A 27,475-nucleotide genomic window follows, 5' to 3' on the forward strand; every position below is an offset into this window, starting at 1 on the left:
CGCACTTAAACCTGAATTAACACAGGAAAAAATGCCCATTGTGCTACATACAAGCGTTTTTTAATGTGTTTGATGAGTGTTTGGGACGTAAGCTAATGTGTTCAGGTGAACTCAAACCTGCATTATATTCTGCCTGGTCATGAGCATTGAGGTTTTTTTTTCACTTTATTTGGCTTTCATTGCGTGTTTTTAGAAGCAATATGGTGCATTTTTTTGCACTTGACAAACATTCATAAACCAATAGAATACAGGGTTTTAATTTGGAACTGGCATAAACACATTAAATCTGCATTTAAAAAATGCATATAAATGCAATATATGTTTTTTTGTGCTTAGCATGTGTTTGTAAATGCATAAAAAATATTTGTGTGTAAGAGACAGAAATGTTTTATGAGCTGTCCGATCGACTAAATGACCGAATGATGAGCACACAGATGGTCTGAAAATCATATAAAACAAATGTTTGTATGAATTTATCTTTGCGTCTATGGTCGACTTTAGCAATTCAACTAGAGTGTTCTCCAAATATCTTACTTGCGACCCTAATTTATCGTATAGGTGAGTAAAAAAGTGGTATACCTAAATGGCAATAGCAATTGTCTGGAAACAGATCCGCACACACTCAATTGAATGCAGTCGGGAATATACTCCTTTTATTATGCCACAGTAATTTAACGTTTCGGGGGAAACCCTCCCTCCATCCTTACCTAAATTGCATCCTAACAGGTGTTCAGGCTGCCCCCCCCCAGCCACAGTTCTGGGGCAGAGCTAAAGACTGCAGGAGATTCTTGACATTTTTCAAGGTTAATTAAGAATAGTGTATTTTCGTGCCTTTACGTTGGTATACAGCAGCAATTTATGGAATCTGGGAAGATTTAGTGAGTCCTAGTAATCTGCAGAAAGGAAAATGAATGTACCGTATGTATACATACATATGTATACATAACTAAAGGAACACAAAAAGGGAGGCACATTTATCAAAGGTTGAATTTTGAATTCATGTGAGTTTTTAAAAACTCCCCTAAACTCCCATAAATTCGAAATTCGACCAATCTAAATTTATTAATAAAATCAAATTTTTTTAAACTTGGATGCATTAAATTGACCCGAAAACTTAAATCGAATTCGATTAGAATTTTAAAAACTTGTTGTTTGCAGCCTTCCTGACATTTCGGAGAAAAAACTTGAATGTCAGGAAGGCTGCAAACAACTCCAAATTGATCCCTGGACCTCTTCCATTGACTTAATCATTTCGAATTTAGCAGATTTTAGGTGGCAAATAGTGGAATGTGAGTTCTTAGAGTTCAAATCGAATTTGAATAACTCTCTAGTCGAATTTGACAATTTTGACCATAAAAAAATTTGAAAATCCTTGATAAATCTGCCCCTTAAAGTGCATACACATTTTCTTTTATGTGTGAATCTGATTCATTCAAGGTTTCAGATATGGTACATTCAAGATTTACAAAAAATCTAAATCTTGGTAAGTCACATTTAATCAATCTGAAGCTGAATGCTTGATGTTGTGCCCTCTAGATTGTCCAGATGGCATTGTATACATGTATTTATTTAAGTGGAAGCTTGTATAATGATTGCCCTGGGAGAAGAATTCATATGCACATGTATGGCAATAAAGTCATATAACATTAGGTTTTGTGCTGCGAGCAAGGAAGCCTTAGCAGATGCAAACAATATAACAACTCATTTTATCAGATTTTATTGCTAAATATTTAAATAATAGTAATGGTAGTAAAAATTCTATAGAGCAAGGGCAGAGACACACTCAGATTCGGGGAGATTAGTCGCCCACCGACAAATACCGTATATACTCGAGTATAAGCCGACCCGAGTATAAGCCGAGGTACCTAATTTTACCTACGAAAACTGGGAAAACTTATTGACTCTAGTATAAGCCTAGACACAACTACAGCCCTGTCTCCCAGCAGCGCACATTCTGCCAAAGCGACCCCCCCAGCGATCAACCGGACTTCTTTGCAAAGTTGATGGTGACAGAGAATTGCCAAACGGATTACTGTGTGTATTGTCCCACTGTCCCACTAACATGTGCAGAGGGTGCTGTTTGATATTGCCATCACTGTTATTCTTTCATATAACCAACAGAGGGCGCTGTGTGATATTGCCATCACTGTTAATCTTTCAAATAACCAACAGAGGCCGCTGTGTGATATTGCAGTCACTGTTAATCTTTCATATAACCAACAGAGGGCACTGTGTGATATTGCAGTCACTGTTATTCTTCCATATAACGAACAGATGGCGCTGTGTGATATTGCAGTCACTGTTATTCTTTCATATAACCAACAGATGCCACTGTGTGATATTGCAGTCACTGTTATTCTTTCATATAACCAACAGAGGGTGCTGTGTGATATTTCAGTCACTGTTATTCTTTAATATAACCAATAGAGGGCGCTGTGTGATATTGCAGTCACTGTTAATCTTTCATATAACCAACAGAGGGCGCACTGTTATTCTTTCATACAACCAACAGATGGCGCTGTGTGATATTGCAGTCACTGTTATTCTTTCATATAACCAACAGATGGCGCTGTGTGATATTGCAGTCACTGTTATTCTTTCATATAACCAACAGAGGGCGCACTGTTATTCTTTCATATAACCAACACAGGGCATTGTGGGATATTGCAGTCTCTCCCCAAGTGTACTGTTGGTATAGGAATGATTAAAAGTGACTGCAATCTCAGCTAGTCGGGTCGGGTACCGCTGACCCGAGTATAAGCCGAGGTAGACTTTTTCAGCACATTTTGGATGCTGAAAAACTCGGCTTATACTCGGGTATATACGGTATCCTCTTCTTTGGGGCGACTAATCTCCCCAAACTGCCTCCTGCCAGCTAGAACGTAAATCACCGGCGGGATGGCAATCGGTGTGCTTCGTTTTCCGAAGTTACCCAAAGTCGCCATCCTGCTGAGTGTGTCTCTACCCAAAAAGTGTTTCTTTTCCAAAGATTTGTGTGCCTTTCAACTTCACGATTGCAGCACCTTCTAGTTTTTTTTTTTTATTTTGCTACTTTTTTTATAGAAATAGATTCCACTTGTTAAATCAACACAGAAAGGAGGAGAGACTCCAAGGATTTGGAGGAGTCTCTGCACTAAGTAAAAAATGTTGGGAGTTTATGAAAAAACACTGGGAAAGGAATGTGGTATGTATTTCAACAATAAATAATGGAAGGTGGTAATGGGTCACAGGGCACATAATAACCTTGCTGGTCAAGGGAGGTACCCCCGAATTTATTTTTCTAATGGAAGTTATCTTTCAGCTTCTAATAAATTGTCTCTAGCAGGTTCATAGTACTGATATATGTTTCCTAACCATTCATGGGAAGTTGTATTCTGTGGGAGAATGTCAGCAGCAGGAGTGAATTGTAGATGACAGGCCAAAGTCCAACGAAACTCTTCATAATTCGAAATTAGAAGGGTGATAAAATCTCACAGCTGAATGTGTGAAGTTTTGTGTACCTCCCAACATTTCCATTCCCAATTCAAATGTCGGCATATTTTGGCATAGCTATAGTGTATGCGCCTTTTAGAGTTTGCAATTAAATAATTAACGAGGGAAGTATATAGTTAGTGCAGGAACTAAGCTCTGTTATTTCTGCGCTTATTTAAGAAATGACTTGCTTTATTCTGTCCTTTGTATTCACAAATGCTCTCTGGAACATCAACACCATTTGAATCTTATTGAATTCATTCTAATCAATATGTTTAAATGATTATTGTATTTGTAAATCTAAAGGTGTTGGACCCCCCCATTCTCACTATTAAATATAAAGTCCTGCATTTAAATAAAGATCATATTTTAGTGCTGATTAATTATTATTAGTTAAATAAAACATTACTAGTTTATTTTACTAGGGCCATGCTAACCAACCTTTTCCATGTTAAATGACCTTATATACAAAATGTTCAAGGGCCTGTATTATAGCAAACAGGGTGACTCAAGAACACTTTAACAATGCTTGTACTCCGTTCCCTTTTAACCATAATGGGAGGGGGCTTTTTTTGGGTATTGTAGATGCTGGATTGTTAGACAAGGATTTTGACTGCTTTGTTTTTAGTTTCTTAAAAATGCAGTGGACAAAATGATCTTAAAACGGTGGTTCAGCTGTAAGTTAACTTAGTATGTTATAAAATGACTAATTCTAAACAACTTTTCAATTGGCCTTCATTTTTATAGTTTTTGAATTATTTACCTCCTTCTTCTGATACTTTCCAGCTTTCAAATGGAGTCTAAAAACAAACAATCTAACAACAAAAGCTCTGTAAGGGCAAGGGCACACCAGGAGATTCAGGGAGATTTAGTCGACGCCTGCTCTTCTATTTCCGAAGTCCCGAAATTTCCTTATGAGGCAACTTTGGAAATCGAAGCGCAGCGAATGCCATTGCGCTGGTGTTTTCTCATTATAGCAGGCGGAAGGCAGTTCGGGGAGATTGTAGCCCCGCAGAAGAGGCGATTAGTCGCCAGGCGACTAAATCTCCCGAATGTGCCCGTGTGCCCCTGCCCTAAGGCTACAATTTTATTGTTATTGCTACTTTTTATTACTCCTCTTTCTATTCAGTGCCTCTCTTGTTTATATTCCAGTCTCTTATTCATATCAGTGTATGGTTGCTAGGGTAATTTGGACCCCAACAATGGATTACTGAATTTGCAAACTGGAGAGCTGCCACATAATAAGCTACAAAAAAAAAAACAGAAAAGAACCCTATAGGGTGTTCTATGAAAATGGAAATTTTAGGAGCTATACTGGGGTTCCTTCCAGAATTGATTGTTCAGTAAGTAAAAGGGAAGGAGAAGGAAAGGCTACAATTAAGTAAGCTTTATTAGAAAGGTCTATATAAATACACCAGTAAACCCTCAAAGTAATTCTTCTTTGAGTCCTCTGTCAAAAGAAACACTGCATCTCTATCCTTCTTTTGTGTACACATGGGCTTCTGTATCAGACTTCCTTCTTTCAGCTTAAACCTCCAGGGCAGGGCTTGAGCATGCTCAGTTTGCTCCTCTTCTCCCTCCTCCCCTCCCTGCGGTAATCTGAGCCCAGATCTATGAGTGAGCAGTGAGAGACTCAGGCAGGAAGTGATGTCACAGCAAGCTAATATGGCAGCTGCTATCCTCGGGTATGGTAAAGTATTCTGCAGAATAAATATAGTGTTATAGCTAATCTATTGGCAATAAATAGCCTCTGTAGCTTTCCATCTTCCTTAAAGGACAACGACAGTTAAACTAAAGAAGTAGCTAGAAATGTTGTACATTATGTTTTGGGGTTCTGTACAAGCCCAAGGCAACCACAACCCTTTAGCAATGAAGATCTGTGTCTCTGAAGATGCCCCAGTAGCTCCCCATCTTTTTTTCTGCTTATTTACTGCACATGCTTTGTGCTGCTGTCAGTTACTGAGCTTATGGACCGACTCAAAATAAACAGTACACCAAGGGGCAGATTTATCAAGGGTCAAATTTTAAATTTGAATTCAAAAAGACCAACTGAAATTTATTTTAAAAAAATCAAAGTTTTTTTTTGGCCAAATAGGTCAGTTTTCGATCGAATAGGTCAGTTTTTGATCGAATTCGAATCGTAATAATCAATGTAATAGTGCATTAGATCGAATTCGATTTAAAGTTTTTCCAAAAGAAAACTTCTAGTTTTCAAAGTCCACCAATTGACTCCATATAGGAGGTCCCCCAAAGGCTAAAACAGCAATCCGGCAGGTTTTAGATGGTCGAGGTTGGATTTACAGTACATGATAAATTTCTAAATTTGAATTTTTGAATTTTTTTCAAATTCAAATCAAATTTGGACTATTCCCTAGTCGAAGTATACAAAAATTATCTTTTCGAATTTTCACTTTGACCTTTGAATATAAATATCACAATACAAGGCTGCAGACCTGAAAGTGCACATCCCTAAAATGGGAATATTACTTCCAAAGCAACATTTTGGTTATATTCTGTAATACCTAATCTGGAATGTAAGTATGTATCCCAGAAGCAGGAGGGCTATCATAGTGTGTAGCACAAGCTTGCTAAGGGTGCTTCATATCTCACTTGATAGCCCATAGATCACTTGAATACAGTAAAGCTGACTCAGACTGCAGGAGTGGGTGATGGGTCAGTCTGATGTGTCACTCATTTGTCTGCTTATTAGGAGACTGCAGGCCTGACTTTGGGCTCCCAACGGTCACACTGGGTAAGTGTTAATAAAATACACTTTTTAATACAAAAATGTAAATGAATCAAAAAACAAAGTTCAGTAATGCTTTGCCTAGATTACTTGCTGTGTTACAGTACTCAGTGACAATTTGGGGCAGATTTACCTAGGGTCGAATATCGAGGGTTAATTAACCCTCGATATTCAAAGTAAAATCCTTCGAATATCGAAGTTGAAGGATTTCGCGCTATTGCTACGATCGAACGATCGAAGGAATAATCGTTCGATCAAGCGATTAAATCCTTCGAATCAAATGATTCGAAGGATTTTAATCCATCGATCGAAGGATATTCCTTCAATCAGAAAATTGTTAGGAAGCCTATGGGGACCTTCCCCATAGGCTAACATTGGCCTCGGTAGGTTTAAGGTGGCGAACTAGGGGGTCGAATAATTTTTTAAAGAGACAGTACTTCGACTATCGAATGGTCGAACTATTTTTAGTTTGAATCGTTCGATTCGAAGGTCGTAGTCAAAGGTCGAAGTAGCCAAAAAAAACATTCGAAATTCGAACTATTTTTCCTCTATTCCTTTATATTGATTCCCTTATTCATATGTTTCAAATGTCAAAGTAATCAAATCTCACTTGTTCTTTTCTTTAAGGGCCAGGCCTAGTTAGTTCCATCAAATGCAGAAAGAAAGGATTATACAAATAATTAAAAAGTGATTATTTTTTATTAAAAACATCCCTAGTGTATGCAAACAGACATCAAAGGATGAGAGATAAAGGAAAGGTCTCTACAGAAATTCAGCACGTCATGTTTATCACTGCGGAACCCTTACATATAATATTTATATGAAACAACACAGATGTTCTATATTATCCATCAGTCATTACTTTAGCTGGAGCCCGGGGCCAGAAATAATTTTTTTCATGGTTTATTGTAAGTGACCTGCAGCCACCCTCTTCAAAAACCACAACAATGACCCTTAAATATTATCAAATGTCATTTAGTAGATTACGCATTTGAGGATTTTGCAGGATCATGAAATTTATGAATTTCTCGTTTGTTCCGTTGAGAACCATATTTTGCCTTCTCTTTTATTCTCTGCAAATGCAGCCGAAAGCAGAGCTGAGAATAAATGATACATTTGTTAAGGTCACTGCGAAATAAAGAACCGTCTGTATGAAAATAGAATCTGTTTTCTGTATTGCAGAGGGCAACCTTATATAATATATAATACTTTCCTTCTAAATCTTTAACCCACTTAGTAACCCAGAAGCTTTAGGAGGCCGTAATAATTAGCCAGTTCTCTGTAAAATGCAAGGTAAACATACCAAAGGGCCATATTGTAGGCAGATGTGTAAGAAAGTACAGAACTCATAATCTGAACTCATGTAGATTATTAGACCTTATTTCCTGCTCCCAGCACCGGAAGTCATTAATACTCTCCATTAGGCATTCACAGAGTCTTCAAAGTTCTAAATGTTTCCTAAAATGTCATCTTATTTATTCTGCACGTACCAAGAGATAAGTGATTGGAACATTTGAGTCCTAAGAATTATCTGTCACCCAGCATCGAAACCCTTTGATTTTGAAACCCTGTTACTGATTAATATGTTAAATAGTAAAAACGTAATGTGTTCATAACACCAAAAATGATCATGCAATACAATATACAATTATAGATCCTTTTGGCCTATTTTTTTTTTTGCACAGGATATTTGTTTTATTAAAGGGGTTGTTCGCCTTTAAATTAACATTTAGGGGCAAATTTACATACCTTCGAAGTTGCGCCAGCGTTGGCTTCGCCGCACATCGCCAGGCAAAGTTTCCCCAGGGCGTGGCTAATTCACTAAAATCCAAAGTTGCCCTCAGGGAGGCAAAAGGTAGCGAAGTTGCGCTACCATTAATTCGTCAAGCAAAGCGAAGTTATGCTAGCAATGCCTAATTTGCATTCGGTGCCAAGTTAAAGTACAATTGACGTATATGTAGCAGCAAATACATTACACTACACAACCCTGGAAAAGCGTCATAAAATAAAATAGAGTTGTTATTTTGCCCTATACATGTGTCCACTGTATATCTGAGTTGCCATATGTTAGGAAATGTAGGGGGGAAGGAGGGTACCCCGAACAAAAATTTACAATGTTTTTCAGCCTATCACCCTTAAAAAAGTAAGATGACAGCGTTTTTTGGGACTTAGAAAAAATTTCTACTTTTTTTGAAGCAAGCCCTATCTACTCTATTGCACTTCTTCTGGTCTGAGGTGGCGAAGGCAAGTCTGGCGCAAGAAGTAACGTTCAGTAAAATCCGCAAGTTAGTGAATTAGCGTAGTTACATTCCCTTCGCCATAGTGCAACTTCGCCTGGCGTAAGGGTGCGAAGTAACGCTAGAGTAGGTCAACTTCGCTAGCGAATTTACGCCAGCACCCGTTAGTAAATCGGCGAAGTACCAAAATGAAGTCACACTGGCGAATTTTCATTAGCATTAGCCACTTCGCCCTTTAGTAAATTTGCCCCATAATATGATGTGGAGAGTGATATTCTGAGACAATTTGCAATTGGTTTTCATTTTTTATTAATTGTGTTTGAGTTTTTTAGCTTTTTATTCAGCAGCTCTCTAGTTTGCAATTTCAAATCTTACACAGCAATTGTTTTTTAGATGGGGTTTGAAAGTTGCAACAGGTCAGGAGACATAGTCAAATAATTCAAAAACTATATGAAAGAAAAAATGAAAGCCAATTGAAAAGATGTTTAGAATTAGCCATTCTATAAAATACTAAAAGTTAACTTAAAGGTGAACCAGTGTTAAGTGCACTGGAACTGTCATTTGACCCCTATTTATATATGCATTCTAAATATCTGCTAAACAGAATGGTACCTATGGGTTCATGGCACACATGTTGTATTTTTACCTGGCATGTTACTGTTTCTAATTTACTGAAAAATCATGGGGGGAGGGGGTTTATTCCAAATGGGCAATTCTCAGTTTATATCAAATTAAGTTGCATATTAAAGAATCTAATCAAATGAATGTAATATATATATTTAAGTAAATATTGCCCTTTTACATCTCTTGCCTTGAACCACCATTTTGTGATGGTCTGTGTGCTGCCTCAGAGATCACCTGACCAGAAACAAGTATGGTTTTTTTTGGAATGTTTGAGTGCACCATGAACCTACCATCCCAGGTGGCGACCCTTATTTTTTTAAAATGGCAGTTTTCTATTTATGATTACCCTATGGCACATACTACTAAAAAAGTATATTATTATGAAAATGGTTTATTAACATGAAGCAGGGTTTTACATATGAGCTGTTTTATGCAATATCTTTTTTATAGAGACCTACATTGTTTGAGGTGTATAGTTTTCCTTTAAGGCTTTAGATGCAAGCCTTTGCTACCTTCTCCAGCACTGTCAGTTGTTGAGTCAGATTGCATAGTCACGATTCATACTTCACAGCAGTGCCAAAAGTTTAGAGTACTCGTGATCCACCTGCTCTTATCCAATTTCATCAGAATCTCCAGTGTTCATGAGCTCATACCCTTATTTGACCTAATTTGTCAGGGCATAAATCTGGAATTTTAATGCAACATTCTTCACATTTGAAATTGTCCATATTGCTGCCTACAGGAATCATCACAGATGATTTTCATGTAATTCTTGCCATGGTAAACCACAAATACACAGTTTCAGGGGGAATCCCATGGAACTTTCCTAATGGTGCACAGTTATTTCACAGTGTTTTAGTACTGTAAAATGTGACAGTTGAAAACTCCCTAAGTTGTGTGTGCCATATAACCAGATATTCCTCTAGGTCTAAACTTCTAGCAGCACCATCTGTTCATTACTACTGATTAGTGATGGGCGAATAAATTCGCCTGGCACAAATTCGCTGGCGAATAAATAAACGAATCTCCCGTGAAAATTCGCCGGCGTCAATTTCCGATTTTCACGATTTTCTAGTGAAAACGGTTTTTCGTGAACTTCCTGATTTTACGATTTTCCTGTTTTGCGAATTTTGCAGGAAATTGGTGGATTTTTCAGCGAAGCAAAACAGGATAAATTCGCCCATCACTACTACTGATCATGTTGGACAGTGTTAGCTGTGGCAGCTCCCATTCATTGAAATAGATGCTGTATGCAGAGGCTTCATATTCTGTGCTCTCAATAAAGTATATACTTGCATACTTTATCATCTGTTAAAGGAGAAGGAAAGTCTGTTTGCACTTGGGGTGCCAAACGTTAAACTTACCTGAAACCCCGGGCCGGTGCTCCTAGAGGCAGAAAACTGCACCGGCCCAGGGTTATTCCAGTGAGCACCACGGAAAGATCTTCTGGCTTCTTCTTCCAGATAAATAATTGGCTACGAATGGGGCATTTTCCCATAAGGAAAAGCTTAGTTATAGGGATTGCTATGCTACTTCCCATGGAACTCCAAAGGAATTTTATGGTTCCAAGACTGATTGCCGACTACATATATGCCTTCATTTTGATGTAAATCGGACAACAAACATGGTGCATCTTGCAAGCAACCTTTTAAATGGACAGACCAGAGCTCAGTTTGTTTCAATTTGATTTAAAGCAAGAAGTCAAAACAGAATATATGGTGCCACAAGGGGGAGGGACTGTTTCTAGTGTTTTGGGATGGTGTGAATTTTATTAGCAGTGAGGTGTAATTGTCAGGCATTCCATATCACAGGCATAGTCAAACACTTAGCTGCCAGTGTTTGCACAGTGCAGTCAGGATGACTACACTTTCTGGGTCAACACTGTCTGAAATGTTTTCTGTATAACACAAATGCCGTTGGAATCTTTGTGTGCAGCTTCTGCCGTCCTGATGTTACACCGAGGTGAGTTCCCTGTGGGAGTAAAATTGTATTTTTTCTTTTATAAACTAGTGGAACAGCACCAGAAAAAAATCTCACGCAACATGTCGGTTACCTTTGTGTATCTTTGGCTCTGAGCACTTTTATTATTTTCGAGTAATGGGGATCTGGAATAACTTTGCTCCTGTACACGTATGTGACTGCTGCAAATTTGTATCATTTTAACTATGGGTCTGATTCTCAGAGCTAAGCTGCTCCTTAATGACAGCCATGTGTAGTCCTCAGGTGGAGTTGGCATTAGATCAGAAATCTTGCATATGGTACAGCCTGCAAAGGAACACCAGTTTATAGCACAGATCTAAAGCACATTTGGGTGATTTATCATTCTTTTTATATTTCCTTTTAAACAGCTGAAATTAGGAAAAAGTTTGCCGAACTAAAAACAAACTCCACTCTATATATTGTCCTTTAAATTTTAGCCCTGAGGATATATACAGTATAGTAATATGGTAAAGTTGACAAAAAAGTTCATCTCTTTTCTCAAATAATTACGGTTTCTAGCTAATACAGGGGAAGGTGGAATACCGCATCTGTCTGACCAAGCTGTCTCTAATTTACTGAAAAATCATGGGGGGGGGAGGGGGTTTATTCCAAATGGGTAATTCTCAGGATTATTATTTTAACTTTGTACCTTCTCACTTGTAAGTTCGGTTCAGGATTTGGCCTTTTTCAGATGGATTCGGATTCTGCCGAACCGAATCCCAATCCTAATTTGTATATGCAAATTAGGGGCGGGGAGGGACAAAACAGGGAAGTAAAAAATGTTTTCTCGTCCCCATCCCTAATTTGCATATGCAAATTAGGATCTGGTTCAGTATTCAGCCAAATCTTTCGCAAAGGATTCGGGGGTTCGGCCAAATACAAAATAGTGGATTCGGTGCATCCCTACTTAAAATGCAACCAGTCCTTTTTAAAATAATCTATTGCATCTCACAATACAGATGTTATTGTATAACTCATTGTATAGGTTTGGGATCCCTTATCCAGAAAACTCTGAATTATAGGATGGCTATCTTCATCTACATAGAGTCCATTATATAGTGAATAAAGTACCCCCTTTTGTAAAATATAAGGATATTATAAGTTACCAAGGAGTTTCATGACCATATAAAAACACGAGGCCGAAGGCCGAGTGTTTTTATACAGGTCATGGAACTCCGAGGTAACTTCTAATATCCTCATATTTTACAACTGGGGGTACTTTATTTATTATAATACACACATTTTAGTGAGTCATGTAACAGAAATGACATCACTACTCACCGTTTATAACTGATGACATCACTACTCACCGTTTATAAGGATATAATTTACAAGATATTCATGGCTTTTGTGTATTATAAGCAAATAATTAAAAATGTTTAGATTTCTTTCCTTTTTCTGTATAATAATAAAACAGAACCTTTTACTTGATTCTAACTTAGCTGCATGGATTCATATTGGTGGCAAAACAAGTTTATTGGGTTTATTCAACATTGACATGATTTTTAGGAGACTTAAGGTATAGTTTATAACAGAAAATTACAGAATTACAGAAAGATCTCCTATCTGGAAAACCCAGGGTCCCAAGCATTGTGGATAGATCCTGTACCCTGTGTACCACTGATAACCACTAAATCAGCTTCTTTTTGTCCCAACATTTTTTCCCACAGTTGCAACCAAATTAATAGCTCACAGACAGTGTGAGTCAATGACCGGGAAGCACAGCTGCTTTCCAGTCATTGACTTACTGACTCAGCATCAGTTATCTGATTTTAACCTGGGAAGAGAATGTTTGGTTGAGGAAGCATAGAAAGGAAACTATTTAGGCATTCAAAAACCCTAAACAGAGACATTAAAACCTATTAAACATCCTGTACATGTTCACAGTGTACACACACAGCTCTTTTTAAAGGGAAACAACATTTCACTTAAAATAAACGGCACATGGCTTCTGTAATTGTACCAATGTTCCCCTGTACCACCCCTACTCACTTGCCTGGTCTTTAAAGGGATACTGTCATGGAAAAACATGTTTTTTTCAAAACACATCAGTTAAAAGTGCTACTCCAGCAGAATTCTCCACTGAAATCCATTTTTCAAAAGAGCAAACAGATTTTTTTTATATTCAATTTTGAAATCTGACATGGGGCTAGACATATTGTCAATTTCCCATCTGCCTCCAGTAATGTGACTTGTGCTCTGATATACTTCAATCACTCTTTACTGCTGTACTGCAAGTTAGAGTGATATCACCCCCTGCCTTCCCCCCCAGCAGCCTAACAACAGAACAATGGGAAGGTAACGAGATAGCAGCTCCCTAACACAAGATAACAGCTCCCTGGAAGATCTAAGAACTGCAGTAAATAGTAAAAGCCAAGTCCCACTGAGACTAATTCAGTTACATTAAGTAGGAGAAATAACTGCCTGCCAGAAAGTAATTCCATCCTAAAGTGCAGGCACAAGTCACATGACTGGGGCATCTGGGAAACTGACAAAATGTCTAGCCCCATGTCAGATTTCAAAATTGAATATAAAAAAAATCTGTTTGCTCTTTTGAGAAATGGATTTCAGTGCATAATTCTGCTGGAGCAGCACTATTAACTGATTTGTTTTGGAAAAAAACATGTTTTTCCATGACAGTATCCCTTTAACTAGGCCAACCTCCACCATATACCAGTGTGTATGGGCAAAATATTGGTTGCATTTTACAGTAAATATGGGAGGTTTAAAACTGGTCACACAATTAGCATGTTGTACTGGAGTGTTTGTAGCAGGCATAAAACAGGAACATATCTGAATAGCCCCTGCGGGCCTGTGCCTAGGGCAGAAACTTTAGGGGATAGGCTGTGTGGCTTGCCCAACTGAAAACAATGAAACCTTTTTTTAATCCCATACAAGCTTCTTGTTTGCCATAACCCGTTTACTAGTGACAGTACAGTATTGTAAGTCTGTCCATTTATAGTACGACAGGGGCTGAAAATAACAGCTGGGCATTAACCATTAATTTCCTTTTTTTTAATGCAGTTGATTTATCAGAACCAACTACTGTTGCAATGGGTTATTATTCCCACTGGTATGGCTTTTTAAGATTTTATTTTTGATATTTGGCAAACTTCCCTAAAGAGTAAAATAAAACAGTTATAATATGTATGTGCACACAAACCTTAATTTAGCCATATACAAGACCTCCCTAAACCATAGGCCAAAAAAGTTTGTTTTGCAGATATAACTATGAAATTCTGACTAGCAAATGAGAACTTATGTATTTCAACCATGTTGTGGAGGATTGTATTGCATGGATCCACATTGTTGGATATCTTCAGACATTTAGCAAAAACATGTTCCAAAGTAACTGGCAAGTTATATAGTAGCTCCAATTATTTCTGTTCACTAGCAGTGCCCCGTGAATGATCGAAATCACCCATGCTGTCTCCCGAATCTCCCTTTTCCCAATGATGGATTTTTCACACACAATTAGCTTTCCTTACTTGTCTGATTCGGGGTAATGTTGCATGTCTAAACACTACTGCAGGGAATGTCTCAGGTGAAAAAGTGCTGCGCAACTAATGAATCTCGGTCAGTTCTAATTAAGACTGCAGGAAACAAGCTCTGTGTTATTCTCCTGGTTCTTGAAAGATGAAGCTCTCTGTTCTCTTAGGGCTCTTATTAACGAGCGGTTGAAGCTGCGCTCCCCTGCGCTCCGTTTTTCTGTGTTCAGCCGCAGGGGAGCGCAGGAATAGACGCATTAGGTTTTTTTTCAATGGGGCTGTACTCACACAGGCGTGTGTAGGTGCCGAATGCAGGAAAAATGCAGCATGTTGCGTCTCAACCTGCGTTCGGCGCCTACACGCGCCTGTGTGAGTACAGCCCCATTGAAAAAAACCTAATGCGTCTATTCCTGCGCTCCCCATCGCATCTGAACGCAGAAAAACGAAACGTAGGGGAGCGCAGCTTCAACCGCTCGTCAGTAAGAGTCCTAATAGTGACTTTCAGTTAATCTAGGTGGGCCCTGGGATTTTGACAAAATAACCCAATAGGGGCTTGCTGGTGGAATGTACCCAGTCCAAAGGACTTTTTTGATTACAAGACTTATTGCCACCTACATATTCTCCTTCATTTTGATGTAAATTGGACAACAAAAGTGGTGCATCTTACAAGCAGCCTTTTGCTTAGAAATATATGGACAGACCAGGGTTCAAGTTGTCATTGGTATGTTTTTCAGCAGGATGTTGTGCTCACATCACAATCTTCAGCACTAAAAAGCTCTCTGTTGTTCTGGGGGAACTCAATTCCCCATTATTTTCATCCGACCAACAGGAGAGCTGGGATGGAATTTAACATTTTGCCAAAAGTAGAACACAGAATGTTGACTTTTCCTACAGTAGGGGAATAAGACTTACAATACATTCTGAATATAATTGTTAGAACCAGACCTTTTTTTCACAACACTACCCTGATTATGAATGTGACTCCATCAGCATTGTGTTAAGGGCCTTTTTCAGATCTATATTAAAGGGAATGTAAAGGCAAAAAAACAAAATCCCATTTTTACTTTCTTTAATGAAAAAGTGAAATTCCCCCTTCATTTACTTGCTCTGACTACTGCAGATAGGAAACTTCAGACGGTCCCTAACTGCTCTGCAAGGGAAGGATCATACTTTCAACCAGCAGGGGGAACCTCCACCTTACTTCCCAGAGCGCAAGCAGCTTTGTTTGTTTCCCTGTAGCGCAGCCAACGACCGTGTAGAAATTCATATTTGCAGAAGCAAGCAGCAGAAAATATTTTGTTTTATCCAAGCGGAATAAGTCTTGTTGCAGCTATTACTCTTAGTATTAAGTACAAATATGCAGATAAATAGGGATTACTAATTGAATTTAAAAGCGTAGTTTCCATTAAATGAGTAAAACAAAATTTTACCAAGTATGTGGGAATGTAAACCAGTATAACAGTTTCCACGTTTCTGTATACATATAAATAGTCTGGCTGCAAAGATCAGTTATTCATTAGTTGTTTGTGTATTGGGCAAAATCATGGATCATTTTTCAGGTGGCAGCAGGGTGCAGGGAATTGTAGTTCAACAATATCTTTATAGGGCTTATGCCAATATAAAATAGCACTGTGTTGTATTAGTTTGTGTATTTTAACTTTTATTCTCATTCTCTTGTATTTTCAGAGCATCCTATAAAACTCAGAAATCATCCGACATAATCTGATTTTATAGAAGCCACTGTCTATGCTATCATGAAGTTTTTGGGCTTTGTGCTTGTCTTTATATTGCTTCAAATGGAGCTGCCTATGGGCCTTGGCTCTTCACTCAAAGCCTCCAGATTCAGAGGGCGAGTACAACCTGACAGGAGGAACATAAGGCCCAATATTATTCTTGTTTTGACAGATGATCAAGATGTGGAGTTAGGTAAGAGTTTGGTTATAGGCAGAACTAATTATATACTGTAAGTCTACACTGCCATTGATTCAAGGGGATTTGATAAATGCATGGTTAAAGCTCGTGTGTTTTAAAGGGGAAGTAGATGTAATAGTTGCATTAAGATACACCCAAGCACCTTGGCAATCAGTTGTTTTTGTGTCTTTTTCTGTAATTATTTCACCTTTTTTGGAAGCCAAGGAATACAGCACATGTATGATTTATTCTGTGCATTCAGTTCAGCTGTTTTCAGGTTGTTCCCCAGAAATAAAGACTTTTTTCAATTACTTTCCATTATTTATTTTTTTACTGTTTTTCCAAAATCCAAGTTTAAAGTTTAATGTCCCTGTCTCTGGTGTTTCAGTCTGGCAGCTCAGTAATTCAGGTGCAGACTGTAAACTGTTACAGTTTTGCAACATTTAATCGATACATTCATTAGCTGCATCTATGGAATATTAGCAATTATTGTATTAATTCCAACAGTTGCCTTTATTAATGAATGAAACTCCTGGAATCTGCTCATCAGGGACAAAGATAAGAAATGTATCAAGTAAATGTATCAATTTAGAACAGTTTACAGGGTCGGCAACCCCCCTCCCAGAGCTGCTTTAGAAGGTGAAAATTGACAGTAAACACTTCGATATTGGAAAAAATTGGGAAAAGTTGTAATTTCTGGTGATCTATCTGAAAACAACTAGTTGTTTCTATTGGCGAAAATCCATTAAAGGAATTGTTCAGTATAAAAATTGGGTAAATAGATAGGCTGTGCAAAATAAAAAATGTTTTCAATATAATTAGTTAGCCAAAAATAAAATCTATAAAGGCTGGAGTGTCGAACATAATAGCCAGAACACTACTAACTATATTAGAAATATTTTATATTTTGCACAGCCTATCCATTTACCCAGTTTTTATTTTTATACTGAATTGTTCCTTTAAAAGTAAATATATAACTGCCTTTAAAGAGGCAGTTTTTTTTCTGAAAGTCAACTTTTAATGTGTAATAGAATGTTACATTCTCAGCTTTTTTCCATAGTTTTTGAATGATGTAGTTTTCCCCTCCCTGAGTCTCTTTAAAGCTTTCACATGGGGGTCACTGACACATGCAGCTATAAAAATGTTTCTTTGAGGCTACAATTTTATTGTTGGTTCCATTTTATTATTCATCTCTATTCAGGCTCTCTACTGCTCATCTTCAAGTCTATCATTCATACCACTAACTGACCAGAGAGCTCATGAACAAAAAACAAATAATGTAAAAAAACAAAAAAGGAAGAAGACCAATTTCAAATTGTCTCAGAACCATAGTAAAATGTAGTTCAAAGTGGAATCTTTCCCCTTAATTGGATTTATGTGTCAAGCTATTGAGATTAGAACATGTTTTTATAATATGTCATTGGAGGCTACAGACTATTCTTTCAGTGATTGTAAATAATATTGGATTAGTACCTGTTTAACCCATAAAACTCATAAAAATGAACATGTACATTAGCAAAGCATATTATTTATTTCAGGTTCGTTGCAGGTGATGAACAAGACGAGAAGGATCATGGAAGAAGGAGGAGCTTCATTCATCAATGCTTTTGTGACCACTCCCATGTGCTGTCCTTCTCGCTCTTCAATGCTAACTGGGAAATATGTTCACAACCACAACATATATACGAACAATGAGAACTGCTCTTCTCCGTCCTGGCAAGCCATCCACGAGCCCCGCACATTCGCTGTATATCTCAATAACACAGGCTACAGGACAGGTAGGGGACTTTAAGCTCATGTTTTTTCAGGCACTCCTAAACCATGAGTCCTGATTCGAAAATAAGAGAGATGTTTCACTAGCATATTCTCTAAAACTTAAAACTGAAAATCTACATCATTTATCAGCAAATTTATGCAACTGCCTACTCATTGCTAGGGGCAGATTTAGTAAGGTTTGAATGGTAAATTCGAATGTTCTAAAAAAAATGTGGTCAAAACTCACAATTTCAAATTTAAAAGCACCAACTGGAATTTGAATTAGAATGTGAGATTTATCACACTCGACACTGGAAATAATTCTAAAATGAAAATGATGCCCCATAGACTCCAATGGTGGAAAAAAATGTTGAGCATCAAATAAAAATTTGATGCATAAAACTTGATCCTAATTCGATTTGAATTTTCGATGTTCAAATTGTTTTCAGGTCAGGACTATTCGATCAAATGTTAGATGTTCACATTTTTTCATAAATAACATACCATTCGAATTCTGAATTGAAAAACAAGTTTAAAAAAATTATAGAGGCACATTTATCAAGATTCGAATTTCGAATTCATGTGAGTTTTTATAACACACATGAATTCGATGTTAATCTGAATTAGATTGGGGGAGATTTATATTTGGTATTGCAAATTCAGAATAATTTTACCGACCTGAAAACTCAAATCGAATTCGAGCTTCGAGCTCGATTCGAGCTTTTTCTCTGGAAAAAACTCGAATGTCAGGAAGGCTGCAAACAACTCCAAATTGGTCACTGGACCTCTCCCATTGACTTCTACAGTATTTCGGCAGGTGGCTAATAGTCAAATTTCAATTCTTAAAGGGCCAGAGTATGATATAAAACTCTAATCGAGTTGTCAAATTTTACAGTTTTGAGCATAAAAAAATTCAAAAAATTTGAATTTGAAATCTGCCCCTTAGTGTGGCTTATTTTGTGCACAATAATTCCTTTTTTTCATTTTTGTGTTTATACACACAGTGCTTGCTTCTGCAGAAGCATTATTTGTAGATTTCTGTACCACATCCTGTAGAAGCCAGAAACAAAGTTTTTATATGGAGTATATCACAGCTAAAGCAAGCCATATGGCAACACAGGCTATATAAAAATAAATCTGGACACTGGTTGTCTACAAAGAATGCACCCTAAAAGCCAAACACTATGTTAACTTGCACTTTATTAATCTAAATATGCACCTTTAAAAAAAAAAAAGAAATCCAGATATGCAGTTTTCGATATTGACTGACTGTAGATACTGCGATACAGCTGAACCAAACATTTTATGTGCCCAGTCTAAAACAAGGACCTTCTTTTTTCCCACAGAGTGCTGAACTCAAAAAATGTGCCAAATCTCATGCTGTTAATGATTCATCATAACTATGTTTGTGTTCTGTCTATAGTATCAGCAACTTAGCTCACTCTGTGCAGTTCAAACAAGCCGTTACGATGTGGTCCCACTTATTCTGTTATATTTGCGTAGCTGCGGTACAGAAACTATGCAGCTATCTAGACAAGCCATGAAAAGGTAGAGAATGTTCTGTAAAGGAGACTTGCCCAGTAGGTGCTCAAGTCTGTGCCAGAGGATATCATTTTTACTGCCTTATGTTATTGGTATCTTACCCAGTCTTCCCCTGTGCAGAAGTGGGGCAGGCTTAGTTCAGGATAAGATAGAAGAGCTGCATTACACAGAGATCTATAAACAGGAACTGATAATGGCTTCCTGTAAAGCTGACATGCACTATAAAATCTGCTGGTTTTGTGTGGTCACCAAATGACCGGATCTTTTCCCCAATATGCCTTTTTAAGCTAGGCTATATCGGACTAACCTAGGCCTAACGATTGGATTCCATTGGCAAGAATAATAACCGTCGGAGCGAGGACCATATGAATGAACCAGTACAGCCCTTGATCTGATGTGAAAAACAAACCTCCGATTTCAATCAGATATCGGTCAGGTGGGCCCATTGGATTGCTCCATACAGGGGGTAGATAAGATGCCAAATTAGTCTGAAGGGCTGAATCCACAGCTTAAATCTGCCCATGTATGGCCACCTTAGTGAAATAAGAGTTCCCCTTAATGTTTTTCCTAAAGGTGGTACTCCACCAAATGCTGGGTTTTTTTTGCATAAAGAAAGAAAAATTAATTCTAAGTAACCCTAAGCCGGGTTAAAAAAGTCCACTAAATTCAACCACTCCAAATGTACCACAGCGCACATACATGCACATACTTATACTGACCTATTTTACAGTGACATATATAAACTAAATGCAGGTATGGGACCTGTTTTCCAGAATGCTCGGGACCTGGAGTTTTCCAGATAAGGGATCTTCATACCTTAAGTCTACTATAAAAGCATATAAACATTAAATAAACCCAATAGACTGGTTCTGCTTCCAATAAGGATTGATTATATCTTAGTTTGGATCAAGTACAAGGTCCTGTTTTATTATTACAGAGAAAAAAAACATTTTTAAACATTTGGATTATTTGTATTTTATAATGGAGTCTATGGGAGACGATCTTTCTGTAATTCAGAGCTTTCTGGATAACGGGTTTCCGGATAACGGTACTTATAACTATACTAATTGTAGATGTAGATGTTGATTAAGCATTTTCATTGGTTTTAAAGAAACAGGAGCCAGGTCTCCTCTTGCTCTTTTAGTCAGCCGGCTTCTTCTACATTGTTTCAGGAGTCGGACCCAGTGAACAGAAAGAGATAATAAAATACTGAACAATGCAATAGTTACATCTAAAAATTACTTTAAACAACTGAAACTGTTTAATGAACATATAATGGAAAGTTGCTTAGAATTGCATTTTCTTTCATTATGCAATGAAAGACCCATTTTTTTGGGTAGAATAACTTTGATAAGCATTGCCACGAAAACTAAAGCAACTTCATTGTGGTTTCAATAGGTCATTTAATGCAGTGTCATACTTTCCCTTTGGGTGTAACTTGAATTCGGCCAGACTCCCAAAAACCCTCCTTCTCGCCTCTCTGTCACTGCTCTGGCTCCTGAACTGCCTCACAGAGCTCCCTTTCTTAAAGTGAAAACATTCATCATTATAGTCTGTATTCTGCCTTGTGTCAGTGGTTCTTGGAAACAAAGCATGGATATTTATTAAAACTCTATGCGTAATCAGAAAAATCCTATTTGATGCCCATGGAATTATAAGATTTAGGCCAACAGGCTTAGTGACCTTGTGGCACTATTATAATTACACTGGTTTGGATTTCACAGCTTTAATTTACATTTTTTTTTCTTTTTGTTATGGATAGAGTATGTTCAAAACACATAGTATGTGAGGATCCATTAAAGGATGCCATTTGTTTACTAAACAGTTAAAGGATTTTGTTATCAATCATTTGACCTAGACTCATATACACTTTTGGCACTAACCACTATACTTTGTGCTTAGTAGCAACAGCCTATAATACGATGCTAACCCCTGAGAACTGTTTTTAATTGAGAAAAAATGCTGTTTGAACTGCCTATCTGACACTGGAAGAAATCTACCAAGCCACCCATATCTCCAATATAATTATATAATATAATAAAAAACATGTACTGTTTTTATAAGAAACCTGACTGTATGCAGTGAGATTCTCCCTTCATTTACTTTCTCTGACTGATGCGGATAGGAAACTTCAGACTGTCCCTAACTGCTCTGCAGGGAAAGGATCATACTTTCAAACGGCAGTGGGAGGGACTTCCCAGAACTGGAGCAGCTTTGTTTGTTTCCCTTTAGAACCGCCAGTGACCATTTAGAGATTCTTATCTGCAGCAGTAATGAAGGGGGAATACAGTCCGGTTTCTTATAAAAACTGTGCAGATTTTTTAATTAAAGTACGGTATATTGAGGATAGGTTTCTTTTTCAGTTAATAAAGTAAAGATAATATTTTACTTTTGCCTTTACGTCCTCTTTAATGTTTCCAACTCCAGCTGCAGGGACAATGATCATGGAGCCAGATTTAAACAGATAAACTGAGATTCTATTTGGAGGATTTTTTTTTTTTTGCTGCAGCCACTGGTTCTGAAGAGTTGGAGAAAGTTTGTGTTAAACAATACAAAAACTATAAAATCCAATGATTACATGACAGCACAGGACCCAGTGCATATTCTGATTATTAATCAGTCTCGCTGTATCTGGCTCAATGGCAGATATTATTTGACTTGTGTTGTTTTGATAATTTATGACGATCACTAAGCAGCAGCCTAGACCACACTGAGCATGTGCATGATCTTGGTCTTGCAAAGATGTTTACACAAGATGGCGACCACTTGTGGCCAACTTTGAAAGCATAAATCATTTGTTTAATTAGGCTTCTGGTGCCGAAAGTTCATGTTTATGTTTAGTATACAAAATACAGCATTTCTAGCCTTATTCTATTTTAGACTTTATTTTCCTGTTTCCTGACTGTGGCACTCATGGTGATTTGATAACTGAGCTAACTTGCATTTTTGTGAATCTAGCTAAGTATGCCAAGTGATTAGTAAATCTGTCGAGACAAAAAACTTGAAATCACCTACATTAATTTGTGTGGCAACTATACCACCACCCTCCTCTCCTCTGTCTAATTACAGGAGAGGTGCCAGCGGAGCAAAGTGGGTGACATCTGAAGCAGCAGGGCCAGAGTTGACCCTTGCTACAACTTTACATTTATTTGCAGCTAGGTGTAACTTTCTATTCCTACATAGTTATTCTAACCAGCAATTTATGGTTTTTCTTTTCTTTTGCAGCTTTTTTTGGAAAATACCTCAACGAGTATAATGGAAGCTACATCCCTCCTGGGTGGCGGGAATGGCTTGGACTTGTGAAGAACTCTCGCTTTTATAATTATACAATGTGCAGGAATGGATTTAAGGAAAAACATGGTTTTGAATATGAAAAGGTAATTGCTACATTTTTGCTTTCTTAATAAAATAACAGTTTGTAGCTTTTCACTTGTTCAGTGTATCCAAATAAATACATTTAGAATTCAGATAACTTCTTTAATTCCCAGTGTTCATTGGTGATGTTACAGGAACATTAAAGAGTGATTTGTGTTTGTTAAAGTTAAAACCTTTTATTTTTGTGGTAATAGTTCAGAAGGCTTTAGACTGCATGTCATGCATTGTGAGTTGTGATATTTTGATCACTTTAGCCCAGGGGTGCCCAAAAGGTAGATAGGATCTAGCAGTAGACATTTAATGCTCAGATTCGGGGAGATTAGTCGCCCGGCGACAAATCTCCTCTTCTTCGGGGCAACTAATCTCCCTGAACTGCTTCCCGCCAGTTAGAATGTAAATCGCCAGCGGGATGGCACTCAAAACACTTTGTTTTCCAAAGTTGTCTCATGAGGAAACTTCGGGCGACTTCAGAAAACCGAGTGCCACAATTTACAATCTAGCCTGGTCGCTCCGAAGAAGAGGAGATTTGTCGCTGGCGACTAATCTCCCCGAATCTGAGCGTGTGCCCTGACACTAACTGGTGATCAGTAGACACTGTCAACAAACAGCTTTTCTAAATCACCCTCCTATTTCATGCTTTTCATTCACATAATTATTATTTTAAGGTTACATAGGAAATAATTGTTTGTTAAATATAGCAATTTACATTTTCCCATCAGTATTTAAAGGGCATGTAAAGACAAAAAAATAAAATCCAATTTTTAATTTCTTTAATGAAAAAGAAACCTATCTCCAATATACTTTAATTAAAAAAGGTGTACCATTTTTATAAGAAACATGACTGTATGCAGTGAAATTCTCCCTTCATTTACTGCTGTGGATAGGAATTGTCAGACGGTCCCTAACTGCTGAGCAGGGAAACAATCACACTTATGAACAGCAGGGGGAGCTCCCACCTTACTTCCCAGCAATGCAGAGCTCAAGCAGCTTTGTTTGTTTCCCTGTTTTGATAATTTTTGACGATCCCTAAACAGCCCAGACCACACTGAACACGTGCACAGTCTTGGTCTTGCAAAGATGTTTAATAAAGTTACAAGATGGTGACCCCCTGTGGCCAACTTTGAAAGCATAAATCATTTGTTTGATTAGGCTTGTGGTGCAGTAAGTTCATGTTTATTTTTAGTATACAAAATACAGCATTTCTAGCCTTATCCTATTTTAGACTTTACTTCCCCTTTAAGTAATATTTCCCATGGAACAGAATGCTAACAATGCTTTTATGGATGTAGATCATAATGGGACAACATCACTAAGCCCTTTTCACAATATCCAATTTGGTTTTTCAGCTTCTCTGTACTCCAAGCTTTGTTCCAAAAAGCCTATACGTTTTGTTTTCAGTCTCCGTAACAGTCCCCCACTATTTTGTTAAATACCAAATTCATAATAATATAATGTTATACAGTGTTATAGGTAACATTTCCCCCTATCCTCTAACAGACTAACCCAACAACCAATCAGTTGTCATCTTTAACTGGTCTAAATACTGAATATTAAAAGCAAACTGCTGATTGTTGCATGACTTGGTCAAACAATGCTCATGGTACCTGCAGGCTCAGGCTGCAATGTGTGAATTCCAGCAAAAGCCAGAGAAGCTGCTGTAAGATGCTATAGACAGTCATTATTTAGTTGGCTGGTGGAGAGCTGTTTAGTCCTCTGTATACTTGAAATGGAAGACCCTGTTTTGAATTCCCATCCGAGCCTGTCTTCCTCTGTTGGTTACTGGGGAAAACTTTCCCAATGTTGATGAGATATATAGTATATGTGTGAAATAAAAACAAATTATAATCTTATCCTTTTTTTTGACATTGCGAAATAGTGAAATGAGTCCATCCTATGAAACCGAAAAGTGGAAAGTCTGACAATAGAAGTAATTCACGGGACCTTAATGTTCCGATAAATGATGTTACCGTGTATTTCCATCTATAAAACACACAAACAAGCCAAGCTTCATACTGATTCTCATTATGCTATGGAAAAAGTAATTCTGTTGGGTCTCAGGACAGTACAATTGGAATAGATATGTGAGAAATAGCAATGGTTTGGGAAGCTTGTGAAGGCTAGACCTCACTCATAACAAAGCTGGGCAATGTTAGCCAAAGTGACCTGCCCACAACACTGTGATTTCATGGAACTCCTAAGTGCTGTAATCCACAGGCCTTTCCCGTGGGATGAGGGCTGCTCACATACTGTAACTACTTGCCACTGACACAGATTTTCCACTTACGCCATTTAACTATGTCTGGTTTACACAAGAGGAGGCCCCAGCAATGGATGAAGGCTAGGGACATCGACTGAAAATAACAAATACATCAGTGATAGATGTCCAGCTTGCCGTTCTCTAGTTGTTATGGAACTGCAGCCCCCAACTCCCAGGTTAAGTTACAGCAGGTAGTTAAAATTTAAAAAAAATGCAACCCAAACCTAACTTTGACCCATTGTCTGCAAAATGCACTGAAACCAGTCAGCAGTATTTAACACTCAACTCAGATTTGTACCAGTGAAGGAAAGTGCAGCAGCCAATAAGGAAATTGCTTTTATTGAGGGAAATGAACAAAACAGAATCAAAGGAACACTAACACCAAAAAATGAAAGTGTTTAAAAGGAATGACAATATAATATAGTGTTGCCCTGCACTGGTAAATCTGGTGTGTTTGCTTCAGAAAAACAATTATAGTTTATAGAAACAAGCTGCTGTTTAGCCATGGGGGCAGCCATTCAAGCACAGGAGTCACATTAGATAACAGATAAGTGGAGAAGAATCCCATTGTGTACAGATATGGTATCTGTTATCCAGAATGCTCGGGACCTGGAGGTTTCCGGATAAGGGGTCTTTACGTAATTTGGATCTTCATGTCTTCAGTCTACTAAAAATCATGTAAACATTATATAAACATTAATAGGCTGGTTTTGCTTCCAAAAAGGATTAATTATATCCTAGATTGGATCAAGTACAAGTTACTGTTTTATTATTAGAGAAAAAGGAAATCTTTTTAAAACCTTTGGATTATTTGATTATAATTGAGTCTATGAGAGACAGCCTTTCCGTAATTTGGAGATTTCTGGATAACGGGTTTCTGGATAACGGATCCCATACCTTGTCTACAGAGCTTATCTGTTATCTGCTGTGTATACTGTGCATTTTCTCCTTTTTTAGCTTTGAATGGCTGTTTACATAAACTATAGTAGAGTTTCTGAAGCAAACACATCAGTTTTATTAGTGCAGCGTAACACTGCATTATATTTCCATTACTTTAAAATACTTTAATTTTTTTGGTGTTACTGTTCCTTTAAGGATGATTGCTGACTGGCTACATATTGTAGTCTGGATTTAGTATGTCAGTGAATTAGGGCCACTGTATTATCAAACTTGCGCACTCTGTACTAACAAGTCACCCCTTTCCTGTATTGCCTCAAGCCTTTCAACCAGCATTTCTCAAAACTTCTATTCCCCTCCAATGCAATACTTCAGCTTGCAGTATGAAAGAGGTTTGCTGGGAATTCATTGCAATACCATCATTTTGCTTAATTAAATATTTAGCGGCGAACAGAATAATTACAATTGTGTGCCTGAAAATAATCTTGTGCACTTGATTACACGTGAAAGCTCCTACTGTATATTCGTTTAGGTTGGTAGCAACATTCTTCCAGCCTGTGTAGTGATTCTGAAGCATATTAGTATACCAGAAAACGATAATTAATCCCAGATATTAAAATGATGTAGCCTTGAGTTTATTAGCTGAATTCCTGTAAATCCTGAGCTATCAACAAAAGCTCTGGGCAGCACAAGCCTCCTTTTGCTACAATTGATGACCCTCTGCATATTCTTAAAGTGTCTTGTATTTAGCTAAGAAAATATTTCCAGATGCAGTGGTTACCAATGCTGCCTTGCAGCTCGTCGATTTTAGGTTCAAATCCAGCCAGGGCACAGTCTACATGGAGTTTGTGTTTTCTCCCTATGTCTGCTTGGGTTTCCCCAGCAATCAAAAACATACAGGCGATTTAATGGCTTTTGATGAAATTGACCATTGTCCATGTGTGAATGTGATAGAGATCCTGAGATCGTAAGCTTCGCTGGGGCAGGAACTGATGTAAATGATATATAATCTCTGAAATGTGCTGAGGAATATGTCAGCGCTATGAAAATAAAGACTAATAGTAATGCTGAATATAAATTATTTTCCTATATTTGGGAACTTCCCAGGTGAAGCTATTTGTAACACGTTTGTCTTTTTTTCACATAAACCCCTTTGCCTTCTGCCAGTTTGATAATTCTACTACATAACAGG

General features: G+C 37.7%; 1 protein-coding gene across 6 annotated transcripts in view; it reads left to right on the forward strand.

Moving 5' to 3' along the window:
* Positions 1 to 27,475, forward strand: part of sulf1.S (sulfatase 1 S homeolog) — a 102,740-nt gene that overhangs the window by 32,889 nt on the left and 42,376 nt on the right. For 4 of the 6 annotated variants that reach the window (XM_018223780.2, XM_018223782.2, XM_018223785.2 and 1 more), the window contains 3 exons: positions 16,233 to 16,472; positions 17,996 to 18,235; positions 22,980 to 23,131. In XM_018223780.2, coding sequence (XP_018079269.1) covers positions 16,301 to 16,472; positions 17,996 to 18,235; positions 22,980 to 23,131 — 564 coding nt within the window. In that variant the 5' untranslated portion in view covers positions 16,233 to 16,300. Of the gene's footprint in view, positions 1 to 10,759; positions 11,041 to 16,232; positions 16,473 to 17,995; positions 18,236 to 22,979; positions 23,132 to 27,475 lie in introns of those variants that run through there. The other 2 variants (XM_018223781.2, XM_018223783.2) reach the window with 2 other exon arrangements.

This window comes from Xenopus laevis, chromosome 6S (assembly GCF_017654675.1).
Source record: "Xenopus laevis strain J_2021 chromosome 6S, Xenopus_laevis_v10.1, whole genome shotgun sequence".
NCBI classification, from domain to species: Eukaryota; Metazoa; Chordata; class Amphibia; order Anura; family Pipidae; genus Xenopus; species Xenopus laevis.